General features: G+C 37.6%; 1 protein-coding gene across 6 annotated transcripts in view; it reads right to left on the bottom strand.

Annotated features, from left to right (window-relative positions):
* Nucleotides 1-21,501, bottom strand: part of UBE2E3 (ubiquitin conjugating enzyme E2 E3) — an 89,219-nt gene that overhangs the window by 67,640 nt on the left and 78 nt on the right. The window contains exons 1-3 of one of the 6 annotated variants that reach the window (XM_079925271.1): nucleotides 20,840-21,076; nucleotides 19,151-19,369; nucleotides 17,331-17,381 (exon numbers count right to left, since the gene is read on the bottom strand). In XM_079925271.1, the coding sequence (XP_079781397.1) occupies nucleotides 17,331-17,381; nucleotides 19,151-19,344 (245 nt within the window). In that variant the 5' untranslated portion in view covers nucleotides 19,345-19,369; nucleotides 20,840-21,076. Of the gene's footprint in view, nucleotides 1-17,330; nucleotides 17,382-19,150; nucleotides 19,370-19,808; nucleotides 19,830-19,908; nucleotides 20,313-20,409; nucleotides 20,808-20,839; nucleotides 21,077-21,501 lie in introns of those variants that run through there. The other 5 variants (XM_079925268.1, XM_079925270.1, XM_079925267.1 and 2 more) reach the window with 5 other exon arrangements.

Below are 21,501 nucleotides of genomic sequence, written 5' to 3'. Positions count from 1 at the left end.
AGCTCTCAACTTTCTAAAGGGTATAAAGTTATTTCTCTCCCAAGTATCTTTCCTGAATAAGTGACAAATTTTAATTTGTTTCTTCATACTAATTTACAGTAAATGTAATAATCCATTTATAAAACTAGAGCTTGGAAGGAAATTTGTGGTCCCCAAGCCTCCTGAAATGTTACACGTAAGTATCTGACATTTTACAGTATATTTAAGATTTTCATCCATATGGAGATTATATTGTAAAAGTTGTGATTAACAATTTTTATTTATTTATTTTTAATTAATTAATTTATTTATTTTTGGCTGTATTGGGTCTTTGTTGCTACGCACGGGCTTTCTCTAGTTGCGGTGAGCGGGAGCTACTCTTCCTTGTGGTGCACGGGCTTCTCATTGTGATGGCTTCTCTTGTTGCGGAGCACGGGCTCTAGGCGCGCAGGCTTCAGCAGTTGCAGCATGCAGGCTCAGCAGTTGTAGCACGTGGGCTCTAGAGCACAGGCTCAGTAGTTGTGGTGCACGGGCTTAGTTGCTCTGCGGCATGTGGGATCTTCCCGGACCAGGGCTCGAACCCATGTCCCCTGCACTGGCAGGTGGATTCTTAACCTCTGCGCCACCAGGGAAGGCCGATTAACAATTTTTAAAATCACTATTCATTTACCTCAACTTGATTTAATAAGTACTCTTAATTCCATGTTTTGGAAAGTTACTTTAACAGATTTTTTTAAGGTGTTTGTTTAATATACTCTCTGTCAATCTGATCCTGTATTCAACAAAACTTAAAAAAATACATATGTATCTTCCACGTGCTAGAAACTGGGCTAAATGCTGATAATGAAAAATGCAAAAGATGGCTGCTGAACACAAAAATTTAACTCTTACCAGAGAAATAAATCAATTACCATGCTGTATAATATTTTCTTATTCTGTCCCACTCATCACTGCTATTTGTGGATTAGAATTATTTTCTTGTACAATTATCGGTTCTAACACATTTTTTCAAAATGTTCTTCCATAAACATGCCTGTTTATTTTTCCATATAACTGCTATTTACCATTACATGTAACATATACAAGGTATGTAATATCTAACTCACTAAAAAAAACAGATGAAATAGGATTATTATCCGCATTTCTGAGAGAAGAGTTAAATAACTTGCTCAAAAGCTCACAGTTAATTTGTTGGAGCTGGGACTTGAACCTGTATTTGTCTAACTCCAGAGCCCTTTATCTGGGTCAGCTGGACTTCCTGGATGTACAAAAGGACAGTTTTTGCTCGTCTGTTTGTTTTGCAGGTGGGGCGGGGCGGTGGGGGGTGGGGGAATCTTGTCTCTGCTTTCCCTAGTTGGGAATTTTACAGTCACAGTTATTACCTAACTATAATGGTGGCACCTTTGGTTTCCCCCCCACCCCTAAATTTAAAAGAACTGTTCGCAAGTATTTTCAACAAATAGAATATTGGCTTTTTGTTAAAGAGAAGCATATTTTATTATTTTAAGGAAAAATTCTCTTCTACTTCACTGTTTAAGACTTGAGAGTCAGTTAAAATACACCAAATGGTGCTCAACATCAGGAGCGTTTAGGAAAATGCAAATCCAAACCACAATGAGATGCCACTTCACACCCACCAGAATGGCTATAATGAACAAACAAACAAATAAACAACAGAAAATAAGTATGGCAAGCACGTGGAGAAATTCAAACCCTCATACATTATTGGTGAGACAGTAAAGTAGCACAGACTTTGTGAAAAACAGTTTGGCAAGTATATGACCACGATTCCACTCCTAGGAATGTACCCCAAAGAACTCAAAACAGGTATTCAAACAAATGCCTGTACACACAAGTTCACAGCAGCACTATTCACAACAGCCCAAAGGTGGAAACAATCAAAATGTCCATAACTTATGAGTGGATAAAATGTACCAAATGCTTTTATTTCATATTGTGTTTCTTTTTTAAAAAAAAAATTGAAGTACAGTTGATATACAATATTATATAAATTACAGGTGTACAATATAGTGACTGGCAATTTTTAAAGGTTATACTCCATGTATAGTTATTATAAAATATTGGCTATATTCCCTGTGTTGCACAATATATCCTTGTAGTTTATTTTATACATAATAGTTTGTACCTCTTAATCCCTCACCCCTATGCTGCCCCTCCCCCCAATAACCACTAATTTGTTCTCTGTATCTGTAAGTCTGTTTCTTTTCTTTTTTTTAGTTATATCATATTATGTATTTCTTGAAACGCTCAATAACTTTTCTTCTTTAGCCTACTGTTGTGATATATCAGAGGACTGGGAACTGCCATTCTTCAGTCTTGCAACAAACTCCCTTTGTTTGAAGAGTATTCTATTTTTACAATTTTTTTTTTTAAAGAAGATGTTGGGGGTAGGAGTTTATTAATTAATTTATTTTTGCTGTGTTGGGTCTTCGTTTCTGTGCGAGGGCTATCTCTAGTTTTGGCAAGCGGGGGCCACTCTTCATCGCAGTGCATGGGCCTCTCACTGTCGCGGCCTCTCTTGTTGCGGAGCACAGGCTCCAGACGTGCAGGCTCAGTAGTTGTGGCTCACGGGCCCAGTTGCTCCGCAGCATGTGGGATCCTCCCAGGCCAGGGCTCGAACCCGTGTCCCCTGCATTGGCAGGCAGATTCTCAACCACTGCGCCACCAGGGAAGCCCCTGTTTTTACAATTTTAATGCTCTTTGTTCATCAATGAAATTAGACCATTGTCATTTTGGCAGTACTAGTATCATGCTTGGGGACTTAGGTCATATTTGCCTCAAAACATGTTTAAGGTAGTTTGTCATCTTTTCCTATGGTCTAGAATAAAAGATAACATGGGAAAGAGCTACCACTTGGAAGTTTAAAACATCTTAATTGTAAACCTATAGAGAAAAGTATTTAATAAAAGTATTAAGCATAAATTTTTAAAAGTTATTTTACAAATGATCTAATCCACGTTTTCAAATGAATCATCCTGTCGATTATCGTTAAGAGACTGCTGCTGAAGTTTGTTTGTTTTAAATTTTCTTTTTTTTAAAAATAAAAACATCTAGTAAGATTTAGGGATGTCTCTGGTGCTTTTAGCTAATGCCATCTTCCTCCAAAGTTGCACCTTATTAAGTTCTGATTTACTTTTATTTTCAGCTGTTCGCACTAAAATTTCATGCCCTCATTAAGTCATTAGCTACACACACATACATATACATATACACATGGCGCTAATGTTTCTCACACTCCTCCCACTTTTACCAATCTTTTGCATTATGACACAGGCAATCAAAGTATAGAGAGTGCTTACGTTAAGAAACAGCTAGCCATTAAAAACCAAGTAAGAAACACAACCTTAACTGTTCTCTAGCTTCACAGAGAATAAATGGTATTTCATTATCTCCCCTGTCCCTTCCCAACTCTCCTCATCCCAACAATGACCCTAAACCTCAGAGCACTATTTCTCAAAAAACTGATTACAGTGTAGCTAGTACGTGAATCCTAAGACATGCTTCTCAAAATGCACATTCTCAGGCCACCCTTGGACTATGAAATTAGAATCTCTGCTTTGGACAATGCTTGATTACAAGAATGTTTTGCTTCACCAAGCCTAACCAGAACACTGCCCACATATAGCATTAGGGTAAGGTAACCCTACAACTTATCATACTAACTGGGATATTTCTGAAAGTGAAAGGAAATGCTATTAACAATTACACCAAGACAAAAGATATAAACCAGGATGTATGGTCAAAGTAGGGTTCCTGTGGTATGCCGCACCTTTGAGAATTTGGCTAGTTTCAGAACTACTTTCAACTTAGGAGTTCATTAACATTATCCTAAAATGTAGTGCAAGAGTATTATACTAAGAGGTGAAAATATAAAGAAACATAATATCCACACCCAGTTCTGGTGCCCAGTTCAGTTAGAAAGAAAGGGCATGTGACAAGAGGCGATAAGTAGCAGAGAATAAATATGTAAGTCTCTCAAAAGAGAGATATGCAGGAAAGGCTTCACAAGATGTAGGATTTGAAATGGGCCTTAAAGGAGCACTACTGTTTGGTGGATGAAAGCCATTCTATGCAGTGAGAGAAGGTAAACAGAGATGCAGAACCTAGAAACCCATGTTATGCCCAGGGGGTGGGAAACAGACCACTTTTGCCACAGCATAGCTTTTATACATAACAGAAATTAAAAATAAAGATAAGTTAAGAACCAAATGCAGAACATTTTGACGGACACCCACTAAAATTCCTGAGGGAATTCCATAATCAAAAAGCAGCTGTGACACAATGTGGCATGAGTGCCCAGGGGAAATGAGAAGGGATAAAAGATACAAGAGTGAAAAAAAAGAAAAATACCCCACATAAGAGGAAGTACTAAATACTTAAAGAAGAGTAATTAGCAGAAAGAAGAGACATTTCAGGCTCATCAAAAAGAAGTTGAAAGTAAAAACATGTAAGAAGGCAGGCAGTTAAAACAAAAAAGAAATTAAAAATAAGTCATATGAAGAAAACACTGACAGCTAGATTACCAAATAGCTTTTTCAAATAAAACAGAAGAGGAAAAGCCAGATTACAAAAAGATGAAAGAAATACAAGACAGAAAAGTGGAGATGTGGCTACATATATGGCTCAGTAAACTAAAAGATAAATGGGCAGCCAGATAGTGGATAAGAAGAGAAAAGATAACAATTAAATGGGCTTAAAAAAAAACCAAAACTCTCAGAAACAGGATAAGGTTAATAATTGGAAAGAGATTGGAGATAAATGAAAAGGAAAGGTTCAGTTTCAGGCAATGGGCTAGCAGAAAAATCCTGTTAAGAGCAAAGATTTTCCTGTAAATAAAATCAAATTCACTCACAATAAAAAGATCAAAGGAATATACAAAGATACATATTTGCCAGAGAGTGTGTATATGTACACGTTAAGGTCATACAAAAAGCTTAAATTTAATGAAAGATTTCAGAGTTTGGGGGAGGTGTAAAGAAAGTAAAATGCTAGAGGAAGAAAATACCTATTTTTTGCCTAGAAGACAATTTCATATGCAGTAAAATCATACACACTTGGTCATGATAGATTTTACATAAGAAGTCTATTACAAATTATACATTACTTAAAGCAATGCTATACAAAAATATTTTTATTACAGCATTATGATTTGCTATCATTATAATGTGGAATCTAGACCAGTAATTTGCAACTGGAAATGATAACCCTTCTTCCCCCCTAGACATTTGGAAATGGGAGGAGGAGTTGGTTTCTGGTGGCCACAATACTGGGAGAGGCCCTTCTAGCACTATGTCAGCGAAGTCCAAGGATGCTCAGTGTCTTCTAAGGCAAAGCACAACCCAGTCCAAAATGCCAAAGTGGACACCAATAAGAAACACTGTAAACAGACAAAGAAGGTCGCTTTTCTTGTGCATTCTTCTTGTATATTTAGATAAAAATGAACAACAAAGTTCATTTTTAAATTTAATTCTTGTGATAATTTGATTCTGATAAAGGTCTTTGCATTCCACCTTAATCAATTTTAATTCAGAACTTAAGAACAGACATAGAGTTCTAATAAAGGAATTTTGGTTATTCTAATGCTAAGACATTGATTATCCCTTGACAAATGAAGACGTGGCCAGGAAAATATGTTATGTTTAAAGCAATAGTTTCAGTTAAGTATTCAGTTTTAAAAATAACACCCAGGGCATTGGTTAAGTTGAATAACATGCATTTGCATTTTTTTTTACCACCAAATATGTCCATGCAACTTTTACACATCCAGAGTTTCCTAAGGCAAAGCAATTTAAGTTGAAGTTTATTTAAAATTAAGAAGGTCTGTAAGGACTACAGCAGCAATATACTGAAGTACTGCAATGGAATGAAACACAACAAATACAAGTTTACAATAAGTCTGAAAAGGATAATAGGAAACCAACTCATTATTCTGAAAAGGAAGAAAAAAATAAATCTGATAAACAAGGGGAAGAATTAACCACTTATTCTGCCTTCACTACGTAACTCACCGGATTGGTAACCAAATGGAAGATGTGGGTAAATTTCTCTTAAGAGATGTATTCCAATGGCTACCAGCATCACAAAAAGACAATCAGATCTTAAGTGTTTCCTGATAGAAAAGCTCACTACAACCTATAAAGCAGTTTTGTCAAAAGAAAAAAAGGAGGGGGGCTATCAATCCTGAATATGAACAAGCCTCTTGACCTAACTCCCAAATTTACAGGAAACACTGAACACAAAGAAAGATATTATACTATGACTAAGAATGCAATAAGCAAATACAGACTTAGAAACTCAGCCCTATTTCATTAAATAAATTGCAAAAATGAAAAAGAGAAAGACAAAAACAAAAAAAGAGAGAACTTATAGACTGGAAGATACATAAAAAACATCGATCAATCACAGTGTCTCTACTTTATTTGGATACTGATTCAAATTAGTTGCGAAGAAGGAAGGCAGACATCCCTGAGACATGTGTAAATTTGAACAATGACTGATTCAAGAATTTTGATATTTTTAGATGTGTTAATGACATTGTGGTTAAATTAAAAGAAATCCTTACCTTTTGAAAATGCACACTGAAATAGCTGTTTTTTTAAAAATGCAGATGAAATGATGTCTGAGATTTGCTTCAATGTAATATGGGAGGGTGAAACGGTTTGGTGTTATAAATGAAACAAAATTGGTCAAATGTTGGTAACTATTGAAACTGGGTGAAGGCTACAAGGGTATTTATCACACTAGTCTGTTTACTTCTGTATATGTTTCAAGTTCTCCATAATAAGTTAATTTTAAAAAATTAAGAAACCTCAGCAGGAGGGAAAAGCAATCATTTGCAACATGTTTATTTTCGGGCTTATAAAAGAACAAAATGAATACTTGGCATAGTCCTCTAATGGATATGGGGATATTAAGCATCTGGGAGGATATAACAGAAATGTCTTTAAAAATTTTAAACAGACACTGATGTAAATAAAATAAAGAAAATCTAAAGGTGCACTAGTTAAAACCATCACTGAATTCCACATGGGTCACAAGCATTTAAGTTTGTGTTTAAACCCTTCAAATGCCAGATTTCCCCTCTTTGTGATAGCAGGTAAATTTACTACAAGTATTTACAAATCCAACAAATATTACCAATACCCTTAGAAACAAGTGTGAAACAAAACTAAAACCATAAAGCCAAGGCTTTATGATGCCCTCTACATTTTGTTGTTGCTACTGTTTAAATTGAGAAGACTACAGAAAGCAGTAGGAAGCCATAAAAAATGTGCAGCCACAATCTTCTGAGATTGATTCTCTTGGGGACCCTAAATAAATGGATTCTTGACTTACTAAAATTTAATGTAAAAAAATGATCCATTTGTAAAGGACCTATAAGATGGTAAATGGCAAAACAAACTACAAATAACCACCCTCAGAAAGGGAACGAATGGTGTTTATAAAAAGCGAGTCCCATGGATATAAAGGCAGAATCATCATGATGATTTATAAGTAAAGGAAAATAAAATAAAAAGGTAACAAAATTCATGTTTCCCTAGGCCTTTCACTCAGACCAAAACATGTGGAGCTATACTCCCAAAAGCAATTTCAGACTAGAGATGTCTTTATTTTTCCCCAGACAAGCTAGAAGTTAAACAGAATGACAAAGTATATTTACTCTGGGACAGTGAAGCGGCAAAGAAACTTCAGAATGGCAAAACTGGTCCAAATCCCTCCAAAACAGACAGACTAAACCTTGGACAATGAATGAACAAGGCAATATTGCAACTCCTTTCAAAGTTTTATCTGTTGCAAATAACCATAAAATTAAAACAATTATTATTTACAACAAGGACCAAACAGGAGGCTGGGATTTTAAAAATTTAATAACTCTAGAAATTTGACCCTCCTGCTATTACTTAAGGTTAATCACATCTTACTGACCATCACATCAAAAACAGGTGCTAAAAGGAGCTTACACTATTTCCTTTTATACCCTTATAAAACTGATGAAATGTCAACAGAAAGAAAAACCTGAAAGCTTTAAATTTTAATTTTAATACAGCATTTAGACAAGATGCAAGATACAGATTTGATTCATAAAATTCATTTAGTTTTATCAATCTAAAATGAACTATATCAACCTAGAAGGTCACACTGAAAACATTAGGTTTGTTTTGCTAAATGGAACAGTTCCTCTTCCAGAGAGACTCCTAGGAAAAAAGCTAATCTCCATACTATTATCTGGAAATATTTTTGTATAAATTCACAAGTTTAGGAAAAATAGTGTTTAAATAAACAATGAAACGATATAAAACAAGATAAAATTAAGAGGGATCTAATATAAAGCCAAATTTCTATAAAAAGTCAGATCTAGTACCAGTATTAAAAAATAACAAGTGCACATGTTGCTGAGAAATCAGCATTAAAATACTCCTAAAATCCTATGTGATTAGGACTTTTCTCCATAAAGCTAGAAATTCTTATCCATAGATTTTTTTTCCAACTTCAAAGCAATTCATAAACATAGACCGCTTCACAATACCCCAGACAAAAAAGTAGAGGCAGATTTAAAGTCTCATTGCTTTGCCCAAAGAAAACCCTTACACAAGGAACTACAAGCCAGAGAACAAAGATTTGCCTTTTCCATTACGATCGTATTCAATCCCTGACCTTCTTCCTTACAAGGCAAGAGAATAACCAAGAAAGCTGGCAACTTGGGGAATGCTCCTTGAAAAGAAAATGCTTCTGAATGATTTAAAAAAAGAAGAAAAAAAAAAACTCAAGGTGAGCCTAGCACCCTCAAGCCAAAGAAGGCAACTCTTCTTTCTCCAACTCACCATCTGGACCTCACTTGCCAGGTTCTAAAACCATACAGTATTTTGGATCCTTCAAGAGACTATAAGCAAACAAATGGGATGTACTTATACTAAACATGCACCTACAAACCCTTAAACAACTCTGAATGCTTTTACCCAATTTCTCAAGCAGCAGTATACAAAAGCAAAAGTGCTTACCTTCACGTAAAAAGTAAGCCTAAAGGGCTTCCCTGGTGGCGCAGTGGTTAAGAATCTGCCTGCCAATGCAGGGGACACGGGTTCAAGCCCTGGTCCGGGAAGATCCCACATGCTGCGGATCCCACATCCCACTTGTTGCGGAGCAACTAAACCCATGCGCCAGAACTATAGAGCCCCGCGCTCTAGAGCCCATGAGCCACAACTACTGAGCCCATGTGCTGCATCTACTGAAGCCTGCACACCCGTGTTCTGCAACAAGAGAAGCCGCCGCAATGAGAAGCCCGTGCACCACAACGAAGAGCAGCCCCTGCTCCCCTCAACTGCGAGTAGCAATGAAGACCCAACACAGCCAAAAATAATAAATAAATAAATGTATTTAAAAAAAAAAAGTAAGCCTAAATTTTTGCCCTGGAGCTGTTATGTATATGCACTACATGTGTGACAACTCTCAGATTAGCTTTTGAAATCTTAACAAGAATGACACTTCAAAGGATTGTTTTGGGAATTAAATAAAATAGCATATTAATAGGCACTATACTATGGAATCCAGTAGTGTCAGGCTGGGTGCTCACTTATTCATGAAGTATATATCCTTTGTATATAAGGAGAGAAATCGATTTCTCACTGAATATCCATATGCTCCCTGACATTTTCCAGCCACCTTGCAGTTGGTCGAGGCCATGTGATTAATTCATGCCTTACTTCCAGACCAAAGCACTTAACAGTTAGCCAGCACATGACCCTCTAGCTATCTTGCCTGGACACATGTTCCAAATGGCAGGGCTACAAGATGTAAGCTGCACAGATCTGAGCCAACACGTGGAAGAGCTAACCAGGAGAGTCCCTGGACCCGAAGAGGACTTCATATAAGTGAGACAAACGTTTATATGTTCATGTTATAATCTTTCTAGGTTTGTTTGTTAACGCAACACAGCTTAGCAAAATTCAGCGTCTCCTTTTACAGCCTAACTGCACTCAAATGCTAGACAAAATGCATACATAAAAATGGCAAGTCCTGAGCTTAGGTATTAAAGGATATCTTCCTTTCTGTGTAATTTTGTATATCCAGAATGAACAGAATGGTTAAAAGAGAATTCTGATAGCAAAGTAGAAAAGTAATCCAATGTACACAGAATAACTTAAAAAGAAACTGATACTTATAGTTTCACCTTAAGGAGAAAAAATTCTAAAATCAAGAGTCTAAACTTTTTTCTAGTTAAGCACACAAGTTATACAAAAAAAACAAAAAGCAACAGTACAAAAATAACAACTGAGAAACTAAAAACAGCTATCAGGAAACAGGTAAAAGAAAGAAAAGCTGAACAAGACTTTAAACGCCCTTTCACCATGAGTAAAATAGCTGAAGTCACTTGTGATTGTAACAGAAGTATTATAGAGCCACAATTGCTTACCCGCAATTCTGGAATATCCCCAAAGCTCTAAAAATCAAAGATTAAAAAAAAGTAAGTTTGGAGAAAAATAATTTGGCAGCAACACCAAACATGAACTAACCAAAAACTATCTGTAGTGTCTATTTATCCCCTTAATATGAACATTCATACAATCTGACTGTAGAAATATGAATGTTTGATTATGGAGTGCTTCTCCAGATCCCACTGGCGGTGTTACATAAAACACAACAAATGTATCACATTCCCTTTCTACAATCTTAAAATTTCCAAATTCTCAAACATTACTGGCCTCAAGAGTTTGAAATAAAGGACTGTGGACTTGTAACAATAATAGAAGTAAATAATCTCTGTATTGTCTTAATGATCAAAATCAAAATCAAATGAAGAGCATGGCTTTCTAACCTGTTTGTAGTTCAATCAACGTACTGAATCCAATTGAATTTTGATGACTTTCCAATGGTATTTCTACTTGACGATACTTCAATATTCCCAGTAGCACACAGATACAACCAGCCTAAAGCTAAATCATGAGAGGGTATAATTAACTAGAAGGAGACTAGTTAATTAAAAATACTGCTGTAAGCATTTCTGGCCTCAATAGACCATAATTTAGCAGGTACTCAAGGTAGCCATTCCTGTAGGTTCACATAAAAAAAACAGACATGTATCAGATAACATAAGATAAACTACAGCACAAGAGTAGTGGGAGATGGGGACACCAACTCTGAGGAAGGTACAGGAGAATGTATTCAGTAGGCATCACTAGTAAGATAGGAAAACAGTAAAAAAAAAAAAAAAAAAAAACTATGTAAAAATTAAAGAGGCAAGGCACTGGAATAAACATCTACAGCAGGATTTCTCAACCTCAGCACTACTGACATTTTATAGCCCAGATAAATCTTTGTTGGAGGGAGCTGACCTAGGCATTACAAGGTATTTAGCAGCATCCCTAACCTCTACTCGCTAAATTATCAGTAGCAGCCCCTCTTCCCCCAGTTGTGAAAAGTCTCTAGGCATTGCCAATTGCCCCCTAGGCCAGGGTGGGGTGAGGGAATAAGAAGGCAAAAACTGCCCCCAGTTGAGAACTGAGGCAAGAGAAATATTAAAAGTTTAAAGATGTTTATTCTTCTAGATTCTAAAATGCCAAATATACTTCCTGTTAAAAGCAGTATGGGAAGGGAAAAAAACCATTTTCTATTTCTCTAGATCTACAGTGGTTTTATTCTGTTTTTAATCTTAATTTTGTAGGAAAGACCAGAATGGCAGATCAAGTTCTCTGTTATCAATCGGAGCGCCCGGCACTCTAAGGAACAATGACTTGTTGACTTTCTTATAACTAAACATATCCATCTGCTGTTACAGCAACTTATTCAAGGAGAGAAGAATAAGGTACCAGTTGGTTATGTATAGAAAGGAACAAAACAATTTGAGTCTTGCATGCAGCAGCAAAGTAACCATGCAACTTTTTAAATGCACAGTTTTCACACACTTTCTAATTACATTATCTGCACTGAAATTAACAGATCCCTAATAAAAATGTGACCTTTAGATGGGGAAGAATATTATTTTCAATCACATCATTCTTTTGGAAAAAATTTTTAGTCACAACAGATCTGAGTCCTTCTGCTACACTGGCATATATGAGGGAAATAATTAGCTTTACTGTGAATCAATTTCCTTTTACAATAAAAATGGTAACAAAATACCTCTGAATAATCATATTAAAAATTACAATTATGAAAAAGTAAAGAATATATGGGATATATAATAGATTTTCTCCAATCCAAACTCATTGTTTTGCCTGGAATTTCTATTCCTGTCCATCTGACAGACTTCAACTTATTTATTAACTTAATAAATCTTCACATGAAAAGCACTGTGTGAAGACAGAAAAATGTTCAAGACAATCCTTTCAAAGGACTACTAACTCTTGCAGAAGGTAGACAAACAAGTAAATAATTATAGTATATAGTATTAACATACCGGATTCATGTATTGATATTACAGCTGTGCTGAACCAACTATTAGTTTATTGAAAAATAAAACATTTAAAATTATCAGGAATGTCCAAGTACCAAGAAAAATCCTCATGATTTTTGAGGTCTATGCTGATGTCAAAATGTAATTAATTAATAATAAAATAAGAACTACCCTTGGTAGATGACCACAGTAGAGTGAGATGGAAAACACCTTCAGTCAGAGTAGTTCTATACTTATCTGTTTCACAAATTGAGCGTCCAACTGAGATTTAATTTTTATAAAAAGGCAATTGCAGGATTTTTTTTCAACAGTTGAAAACAAAAGGACTAGATGATTAATGGCACAATTTTGTTTTATAAAATAGGGTACCTTCACATAGCACACACTGGCTAATATAAACTGGCTAATATTGTTGGCTAATAACAATCAAATGTATAAGTAAAAAAAAAAAAAAGCAATCTATCCATATGTGTGGGAGGGTTTAAAACCAAGTATTGTATAAGCAACCAACAAAGCTATGTAGATATCACATTATTTTGATCATGACCTGCCTTCATACACCAATTAGAGAAAGCTTCCAAAATCTCTCCCTAGATCAGAGAGAAGGAAAGAATGCTATGTTTAGGTAACGAGTAAACTGTATCAATTCAGAATCTAACTTTTACAAAAACATTGATATAATCTCATTCTCAATACAGTAAAACTACAAATTCCTACAATGGAACATTTAAAAGGGAAAACATACCTATCACCATTATTTTAAAATTTTTTATTATAATTTATTGGACAGTCAGAGCATTCTCTACTGAATTAAGTATCATCAACCTTATGCATATTCCTTTAAAGAGGATATACTATTTGTTCAGCTTTACCCAATATTCTTAGGTTTATTTTCTTTTTTACTCAAGTTCCAAGGAACTGCTTTTACTAACATCAAAAAAAACAGCTGCCTGACATAGTCTCAATAAATAGGTGCGGAGCTGATTAAGATGAAATTATTCCTACAGTCGGATGCTGATGCACTGGAGAAAACGCCAGCAAGAGTGAAGGCATACTGCTATAAACTAGCTCTTTAACCATGCTACGGCCGTTTTATTGACCAAGTTTACATTGTTAAAAAAATTTTAAACATATTAATTCATCTAATCCTCACAACAAACTTACAAAGAAGGATATCATTTTAATCTTCATTATACAGATAAGAGACTGAAAGACAGAAATATTCCATACCTTATCTAAGTTAACATAGCTATTAAGTGCCAGAGCAGGGATCTGAACCCAGACAGTCCAGTCCAGTGAAGTTCTATCTTCCCTAGAAATGGTGCAAAGTGGTGGTAATCCTCAAAGGGAGATGGAGCTCATCCAGTTAGACAATTAGGCTTACAAATAAATCAGGGCTTGCCAACTTCTGGTTTAGAACTTAACTGCTTCTCTTAATTTTTTTTTTTAGAAAGAAGGAAATGAGCAAAACTTGCAAGCATTAGTACCTACTTTCAGGTTTCGCATATTAATACTATAACTTGATACCGTCACACCTCCCTCCCAATAAGGTCTTTCCCACACTCAAAAACTATTTACAAATGTCCCTGAATACCTACTTTAACACAGATTCAATCTGAACATATTAAAGAATATTTTTGGAGAGTATTTTTCTACTTTCTCAGATACAGAAAGAATTAGAGGCTAAGTTCAAAATCCAGCACCTTTCTAAACTTCCGCCACCTGTCAAGTCCTGAGAGGACAAGGACACTCTTTGGATGGAACATAAATGTCTTAATAGCACATACAATTTCCCTTCATTCTCACTGGTGTATCAGCTGTTTATACTCTAATCTGGAATACAGTAAAGAGTATGAATTGAAGGCACTAAATGTCATATCCCTATGTTTAGAATGCTTTGGCCTAAAGCACTCCAATACCTAAAAATTGAAATGCCATCAAATCATTGGAAATAACATTTTATCAAACTTTTACACTATTGGGAGAAGAAATATCAATACTATCAAAATGTATTCAAACATGCTTAAAGCCACACACTTAATTCAGTAATTAAGTCTATCCTATGATCACCCTGGGTGTATACATATTTGACACAGCTATATAATAACTAAAGAATATTTTATTAATTAAACATAGGAAGGAATTTAAGAAAAATCTTAATCAAGTCTGAGTAAGTTTGCTTTTGTTGAGTTTTCTTGTATTCCATTCTACTTTTTCCTGAATGTACACAGACATACTTTACATTTCTTCCCTGAGGAAGAATTAAATGTGTCACGTACTTTGATAAGCTTATAAAAATCATATTCAAAACCATAATGGAATTCTGATTAACTACACATTAAAGTCAAAAGAATTAGGTTTCATAGATTTCAGGCAATATTAATTCACATACTCTACAATTTATTAATATAGAGTCCCATTTTTAATTAAGACAAAAATTAACAAATTTAAACTGTACGATCATCATAAAGCTAAAATTCTCACCAATGCACCTGTGAATTACAAGAACACGACAAGTATGACACAAGGTAAAAATACAATACAAATTTTAAATTAGCTGTCAAATTCCTAAAATGCCTCCACTAAACACTCACTATTCCAAATTCCTGCTCAAGAACAAGGACTAGATGTTCTTCCACCCAAAAGAATCTGAAGACTTATAGAAAAACACACGAAACTATGTGGGTATTTTACTTGTCCAGCATATGAAGGAAGGCTGTCCCCAAACTAATAAAAAAAACTTCTCCAGTCTCCTACTAAGACTCATATTTTCTGTTTTTTTTCTTTAATCACTCACACAGTCTCAAAGAAACTCATACATAACAAGAAGCAGAGAACTGAAAGATGTCATTTGCAATAGTTGACAGTGATCACAAGTTGTGACAAGGGAAAGCACAGATGCTGTTTCCAAGTTACTGCACATGGGCAAGCCCAAAGGTTCACTATTTCACTAGCCTAATCACTAAATGTAAAGCATTATTTCATGGACTGAAAGGAAATCTGGTAGATAAAGAGAAAAATAATAACAAGTTAAACTTTCTATCTCCAAGAAAGACTCTACTTCCTCTAAAATAATCGTCAGTGACCTTGTGGAAACATTCCTGGGCTAAACATGTAGAGCACATTTCTTCAGCAACCGCAACACTAAGCTACTCCTCTGAGGGCATCTCACACATCTCTACTGGGTTCGCTAGATTTACACAAGAACACTAGTTTGTGCCATTTGCAGAAAATCAACAAAAACCTTTAAAGAATGTTTGACCTTACATGCAATTTTAAAACATTTAAGACCTTTGAACTGATAGATCTTTACGTCTTTTACAATGAGAAATACCAGAATACACTCTGCCAAGTTAAGTGATTCTTCCAGAGAGCAAATTTAACTTGACCTCCCTAAATGGCTACAGATTTGACACACCATTTAGAAGCCTGAAAGGAAATACTTTGATTTATTTATTCTCTAAAGCAGTGCTGTTCAACAAATATAATGCGAGCCACAAATGTAATTTTAAATTGTCTAACTGTATTAAAATGGCAAATAAATTAATTTTAAAACATTTTATGTAACCCAACATATCAAAAATATTAATATTTCAACATGCAATAAATATTTTTCAGAAAATCAGTAAGATATTTTACAAAAGTTCTTTTCTTCATACTAAGTTTTCAAAATCTGATGTGTATTCTACACTTACAGAACATCTCATTTTTGGACTACAACTGAAATGGTCAATAACCACAAGTGGTTAGTGGCTACATTACTGGACAGTGCAGCTCGTAAGCGCTACTTTGAGATCTGACATACCACTATGTTTAAAATTAGTCTACATTCATGTTTCCTTTTTGAACTGAAATGTCTGATTACAAGTATGAGCAAATAAGGATCAGATCACCTTATTGGAGGACCCACTTAACACACATGATAAGAAGCAGTTGGATTATATCCTATTATATCTCAAGTAGACTTCAGAAATAGGTCTGATCATCACAAGTGAACACAACTTGTAGCAAAAATATAGGTAAAACAAGAAAACATTTTCATATCAAACCACAACACTTCCTTATTTCTAGCAGCCACTCTTGTTCTTGAGTAGGTATCTCCATGCACATCATCTAAAGACTGGTTTTCTAAGTTTGATGAATTTTGGAAGCCATAAAGTCACTGTTGAAAAACTGAGCACTAAGTAAGAGGAATTTTTAAAAAATTTTCAGGAAAAAAATTACCAACCAGTTACTATTAATACACCTATACCAACCAACAATCTTAAATTATTCTACATGAGTTTCACTGAAATGACTTCTTCCCACAAATTCCAACTCATTCACTGCTTTTTATACACGAATTTCAAGTACTAAAATTACTAAGAATTTTCCCAAGTAATTAGGCCATTTAATTAAAATGTAAATAATTCCAGCAATGCATTCTCTAGAAAACAGCAACTAAAACCATTAGCTTAGCACGTAAAAAATTTGTCCTTAAGGCAAATTACTGAATAAATCAAACAGAAACAACTATACTCTTGTTTACTGCATTTACATTTTGTAACACCACATTCAGCAATTTCTAAATTTGGAAGGTCAGTTCAGATTGCACACAGGCAGTAACTTTAAAGCTTAGCAAAATTTTAGAAGTTTCTGCAATATACTTCTGAATAAACACAGTATAGAACTATTACAGCAGAACAAAAATCAGCACTATTCATACTAATCCCAGCAAGAAGCACAAAATCATATTCTTAAGTCCAAATTGTATGATACACGCTAAAAAGGTTTTTTTCCACCTAAATTTAATTCACCCAAGACAATTTTTGTTTAATCCACTTGCAAAGCTGAAAAGAAACAAATGTAGCCTCTTCTGCAGCACACATATTCAAGGACAATACATGAATCTCTTGATATTTTTCCACAATTTGAAATTAAAACAAAATTTGTTTCTTACCTGCAGTTAGGAGGAGGATCAAGGGTTATTTCAGCTAGCTCCTTCTGAATTCTGTTAGTGAAATGAGAACAGACAAAAAGGATTTGAGAGAGTCTACAGAATAACCGGGGAATTACACTGCCCTCTACCACCATGCAGTTAAATGCAAGGCTGGCTTCGCCTTCAGTAATGCTAACATGGCTGCTTCCTCTTTGTTCTCAGAGGCATAACCCAAATCCCTTAACAGAAACTTTGCAGCTTTTTTTCTCACTTGCTACTATAAATAAGTAAGACATTTACACCTGATTTGAGAACTAGCCCTCCACTAGTACTCAGTAAAGGATATAAAATGTATTTTAAAACACTTTTTACCAAAGAAATTCTCTTTTCAAGCTTATATGCAAATGAGACAAGAAGGGAGGAGGGAAAGCACTAGAATATTTGACAATGACTTCAAGTCACTTTTACCAAGGTAAGAGTTAACAAGCTACTGCAAGTGCACATTAATAATTCTGACAATATTTTATCTGTAAAAAAAAAAAAAAAAACTTTGAAATTTACAAATATTTTTACCAGTGAAAAACTTCCAAAGGATTCTGGCCATCTTATTTAACTGAATCTGTTTTCCCTGACCTTAAGTACAGCACTTAAATTAAATAAATTTGGGAGAAGAGATAATGACATCCCTGAGGTAAGAGGAAAAAACGCAGTCCTTATTTTATTCAAATTTAAAATGCTTTCAAAACTTAAGATGTGTCTAATATGTTCATCAACAAGATTACAACAAATTGAGAATTTTAAATTATCTCAAAGACTGCTGTTATTTCATAAATATTCTCGCTATTAATACTTTGATGTAATAGAGGCGAAAATCCACAGAATATCACTACAGAATGCCAACATTTTATCAGCTTTTATATTATTTTTCTTTTGGCTGTGATCAACAAAAATCAATAAAATGTCGATATTGGTTAATGCTATAGAAGCATTTGATGTATAATTACTAGAAATCATGGGTATTCCACTACTACTACCACTGATGGAGTCCCATTGACAGTCTTTTTTTCACCATTACAGATAACATAAATCAACAAGAAACAAATGATCTTTCACTTATATCCAACAAAATATGTTTCTCCTGCTGTTGAGTATTAACGTGACAAGCATATCCACAAGTTTTAGAGTGAAGAGGAAAAATGACAAAGTTGTCACTCACCAAGTGCCACCTAAAACGTAAATGGCTACTTTTCAGTTTTATTTGCCCTCACAAGGACACAGAGCTATATAACCACAGCTTAATTACAAAAAGTAATACCTGGGATGCATGACTTAAAGTAATGTTTGTAAAACTGAAAGGAGATTTGGAGCACAATTTTAAAATCTGCTTTCAAATATAGCCAAGGCCTTGAATTTACAAATTTTCTAGCAAACATGACCATTTCTGATCATTAAGTTTCATGAAGAGACACTGCTGATCTAAGTGTCAATTTCAAGGAAGCCGAATATGACTCATAAAAAGGAAACATCCTCAATGTACCAGCTAATTTGGGTTCACCAAATTTTCCTTGCCAACTCCTTAAACAATCTGTCAGATGTTAGTCCAATCTCTGCTCAAGGACACTCTCACTGAAGTCACCAAAGTACAGAACGAGTTTGCTTAAAAGTCTAATTCTAGGGAGGTGGATTATATGCCACCTAAAGAATGACAACTCATTCAAGTCCAAATAAAACTGAGCGCAAAGGAAATGTTTTCGAACTATTGCTGATATAAAACCAACAAAAGCGTCCGGCCATTTGGAAGACAACCTGACAACGTGCTTAATCCTTTTTTTACACATTACCTTTTAGCACTAGTGGATAACTTAGCAGTGGTTTTGCTAGAGAGTTTGGTGTTTTTCTTCTGCTGGGTGGCAGAAGGTTTTCTTTCTTCTTGTTCTTCAGGCTCTGGAGCGGCTGGGTCTCGCTGGTCCGCATCTGAACTACCACTGCTGGTGCTGGGGCTCTCATCATCGGACCTTTGCCGATCACTGGACATCTTGGTGAAGTTATTTCTTGGAAAACTTTTAAAGAGAAAAGGGGGAAAGAAAGGAAATGTAAGTCTAAGAAATAAGCCAACAGCATTTTCTTCTCTTAATCTTCACCTAAAATCATATTTCAATGAAAACGCTTCAAAAGTGTTCACACATCTCATCGTACAGGAAGGTTACAGGGGAGGTGATGTGTCTCACAACGGCAGCGTTCAGGGCTTTACCGATCTCAAGTTAGAAAACCCACTCACATTTTTTTCCATCCCTTGGACAATCTATCAATTGTCTACTTTCTCAGAAGGCAAGAAACAGATTTGCCAGGGAACTTAGGCAACGAGCATTAATAACATATGACACACTGTAAATAACAGATCTCGCTGAAAAATGTTAAAAAGTCACTAATAACGTCTAAATATTTACACACTGACATTGGTCAAAGCTACCAAATTCCCTTTCCGAGAGGAAAACATACCCTATTAATAGCCCATATGCTTATTTAAGGTGGCGATTCCTCCTCTGAGCCCGTAAGCCTTTAAATACAACACTTAACGAATTTTAAAAAATCAACTAACAAGCTGCTCTGGCCGTTTTCACGGCCAGCAGAGAAGATTCATCCGGCCAAGACCGAGCTGCCACCCTGGGAAAAGCAGAATTCAAACTGCACCTTCTGCAAAGCTCCCCATGCCATCAAGGTTCCTCGCTCAATTTTTACATCACGGACCGACATTTTGTCCAAAATAACGAAAAAAAAAATTTCAGAAGGAAAACAAACAAACAAACAAAGCCCCAAGAAGTGCAACAAATTTCCGCGCCCGCCGAGGCGAGCCGCGGCCGGCGACGGCGGCCACGCAGCTCCGCGGCCCTTTGTGGGGAGGGCCGCGCGGGGGCCGCGGGCAGCGCTCACCGCGCCGGGCGCCAAGTGATGCGAGCAGCCCGGCCGGCCCCGCCGCGGCTCGCGGACACCGGCGGCGCGGGCTCCCGGCGCGAACAAAGCTGCCCGCCCCCGCCCCCTCCCCCACCGCCGCCGCCGCCCCGGCCGCCCCCCACGCGGCCCCCCGGCCCCGCCGCCTTACCTCGGCCGCCCGCCCGGCCCGCTCGCGCGCCGCTACGATGTGGGGGAGGGAGAGAGAAAAAAACCCTTCCTTAAGGAAATGGAGGCAGCTGGGGGGGGGAAAGGGGGGGGAGGGAAAAAAAGAAGCCGAGGAGGCTCTGGCCGGGGAGTGTGGAACATTGAAAGTCGGAGGGGGTTGTGCAGTGCCGGGCTCCGGCCGGAGGGTGGCGCCGCCCAGCGCCTTCGGAAAAAAGGGGGGGGTGGGAGCTCGGCTGGGCGAGGGCGCGAGCTCCCGGCGAGGCGTAGGGGACGCGGGAGACCCCCGCGCACTGTGGCCTCCCGCTGCCGCCGCCCGGCTCGGCTCCTCCCGGCCGCGCAGTCAGCAAGTTCCGAGGCGAGCGCGGGGGGAGGGGAGGGCGCGGCGGCGGCGCGCGTGCTCGCTCGCTGCTTGCCTGGCGGAGGGGCGCGCGCCGCCGGCGCCCGGCGGGCGCGAGCTGTTCCCGCGCGCTCCCGCGCGCTCTCTCCGCGCCTCCCTTCACCCGGGGGGCGCACGCGTCCGCCCGCGCGCGGCCAGGACAAAGAGCGCGGCGGGGACCCGGCGGGCTGGCCCCTGACGCCCTTGGCCGCGGAGCCGCTACCGGAGAAGGCAGGGGCACGGGCGCCGTCTCGCGGGGCCGCTGTGCCGCGGGGTGGCTTCCGGCCTGAGCCCGCCTCCGGAGCGAGGCTGCCCATTGGACTACCCGCCCCCGCAGGCTGGGGCCAGGGTCATCCCCGGGGCTGGCCGCATCTCCTCTCCCTACACACGGGCCAGCGTGGTCCACGGGGCCCCCACGCCTGGGCAAGGGCCCGGGTCGCGTGGACGGGAGTCCCCCGCTGCCCTGGAAGACTGGAGACTAACGGGTGTCGTTGACGAAGCCAGGCACGCAGGCGGAGGAAAGCTGCTTCTTGCCCCCCGTGTGAGCTAAAGGGGCAAGATGGGGTCTTGGGCATTGAAGGAGGAAAAAAGGATTTCGAGACTAGGTGACTAGCCTCTGCTTCTCCTTGGCCCTCAGCCTTCCAAAGAGGAAGGTCCTTCGGATGCTTTGAAAACTTAAAAATTCAGAACAATTATTGA

The sequence above is a fragment of the Stenella coeruleoalba genome (assembly GCF_951394435.1).
Source record: "Stenella coeruleoalba genome assembly, chromosome: 6".
In the NCBI taxonomy this organism is placed as follows: Eukaryota; Metazoa; Chordata; class Mammalia; order Artiodactyla; family Delphinidae; genus Stenella; species Stenella coeruleoalba.
Note: the sequence above shows the minus strand (reverse complement) of the source record. Positions and strands in the feature narration are given on the sequence as shown.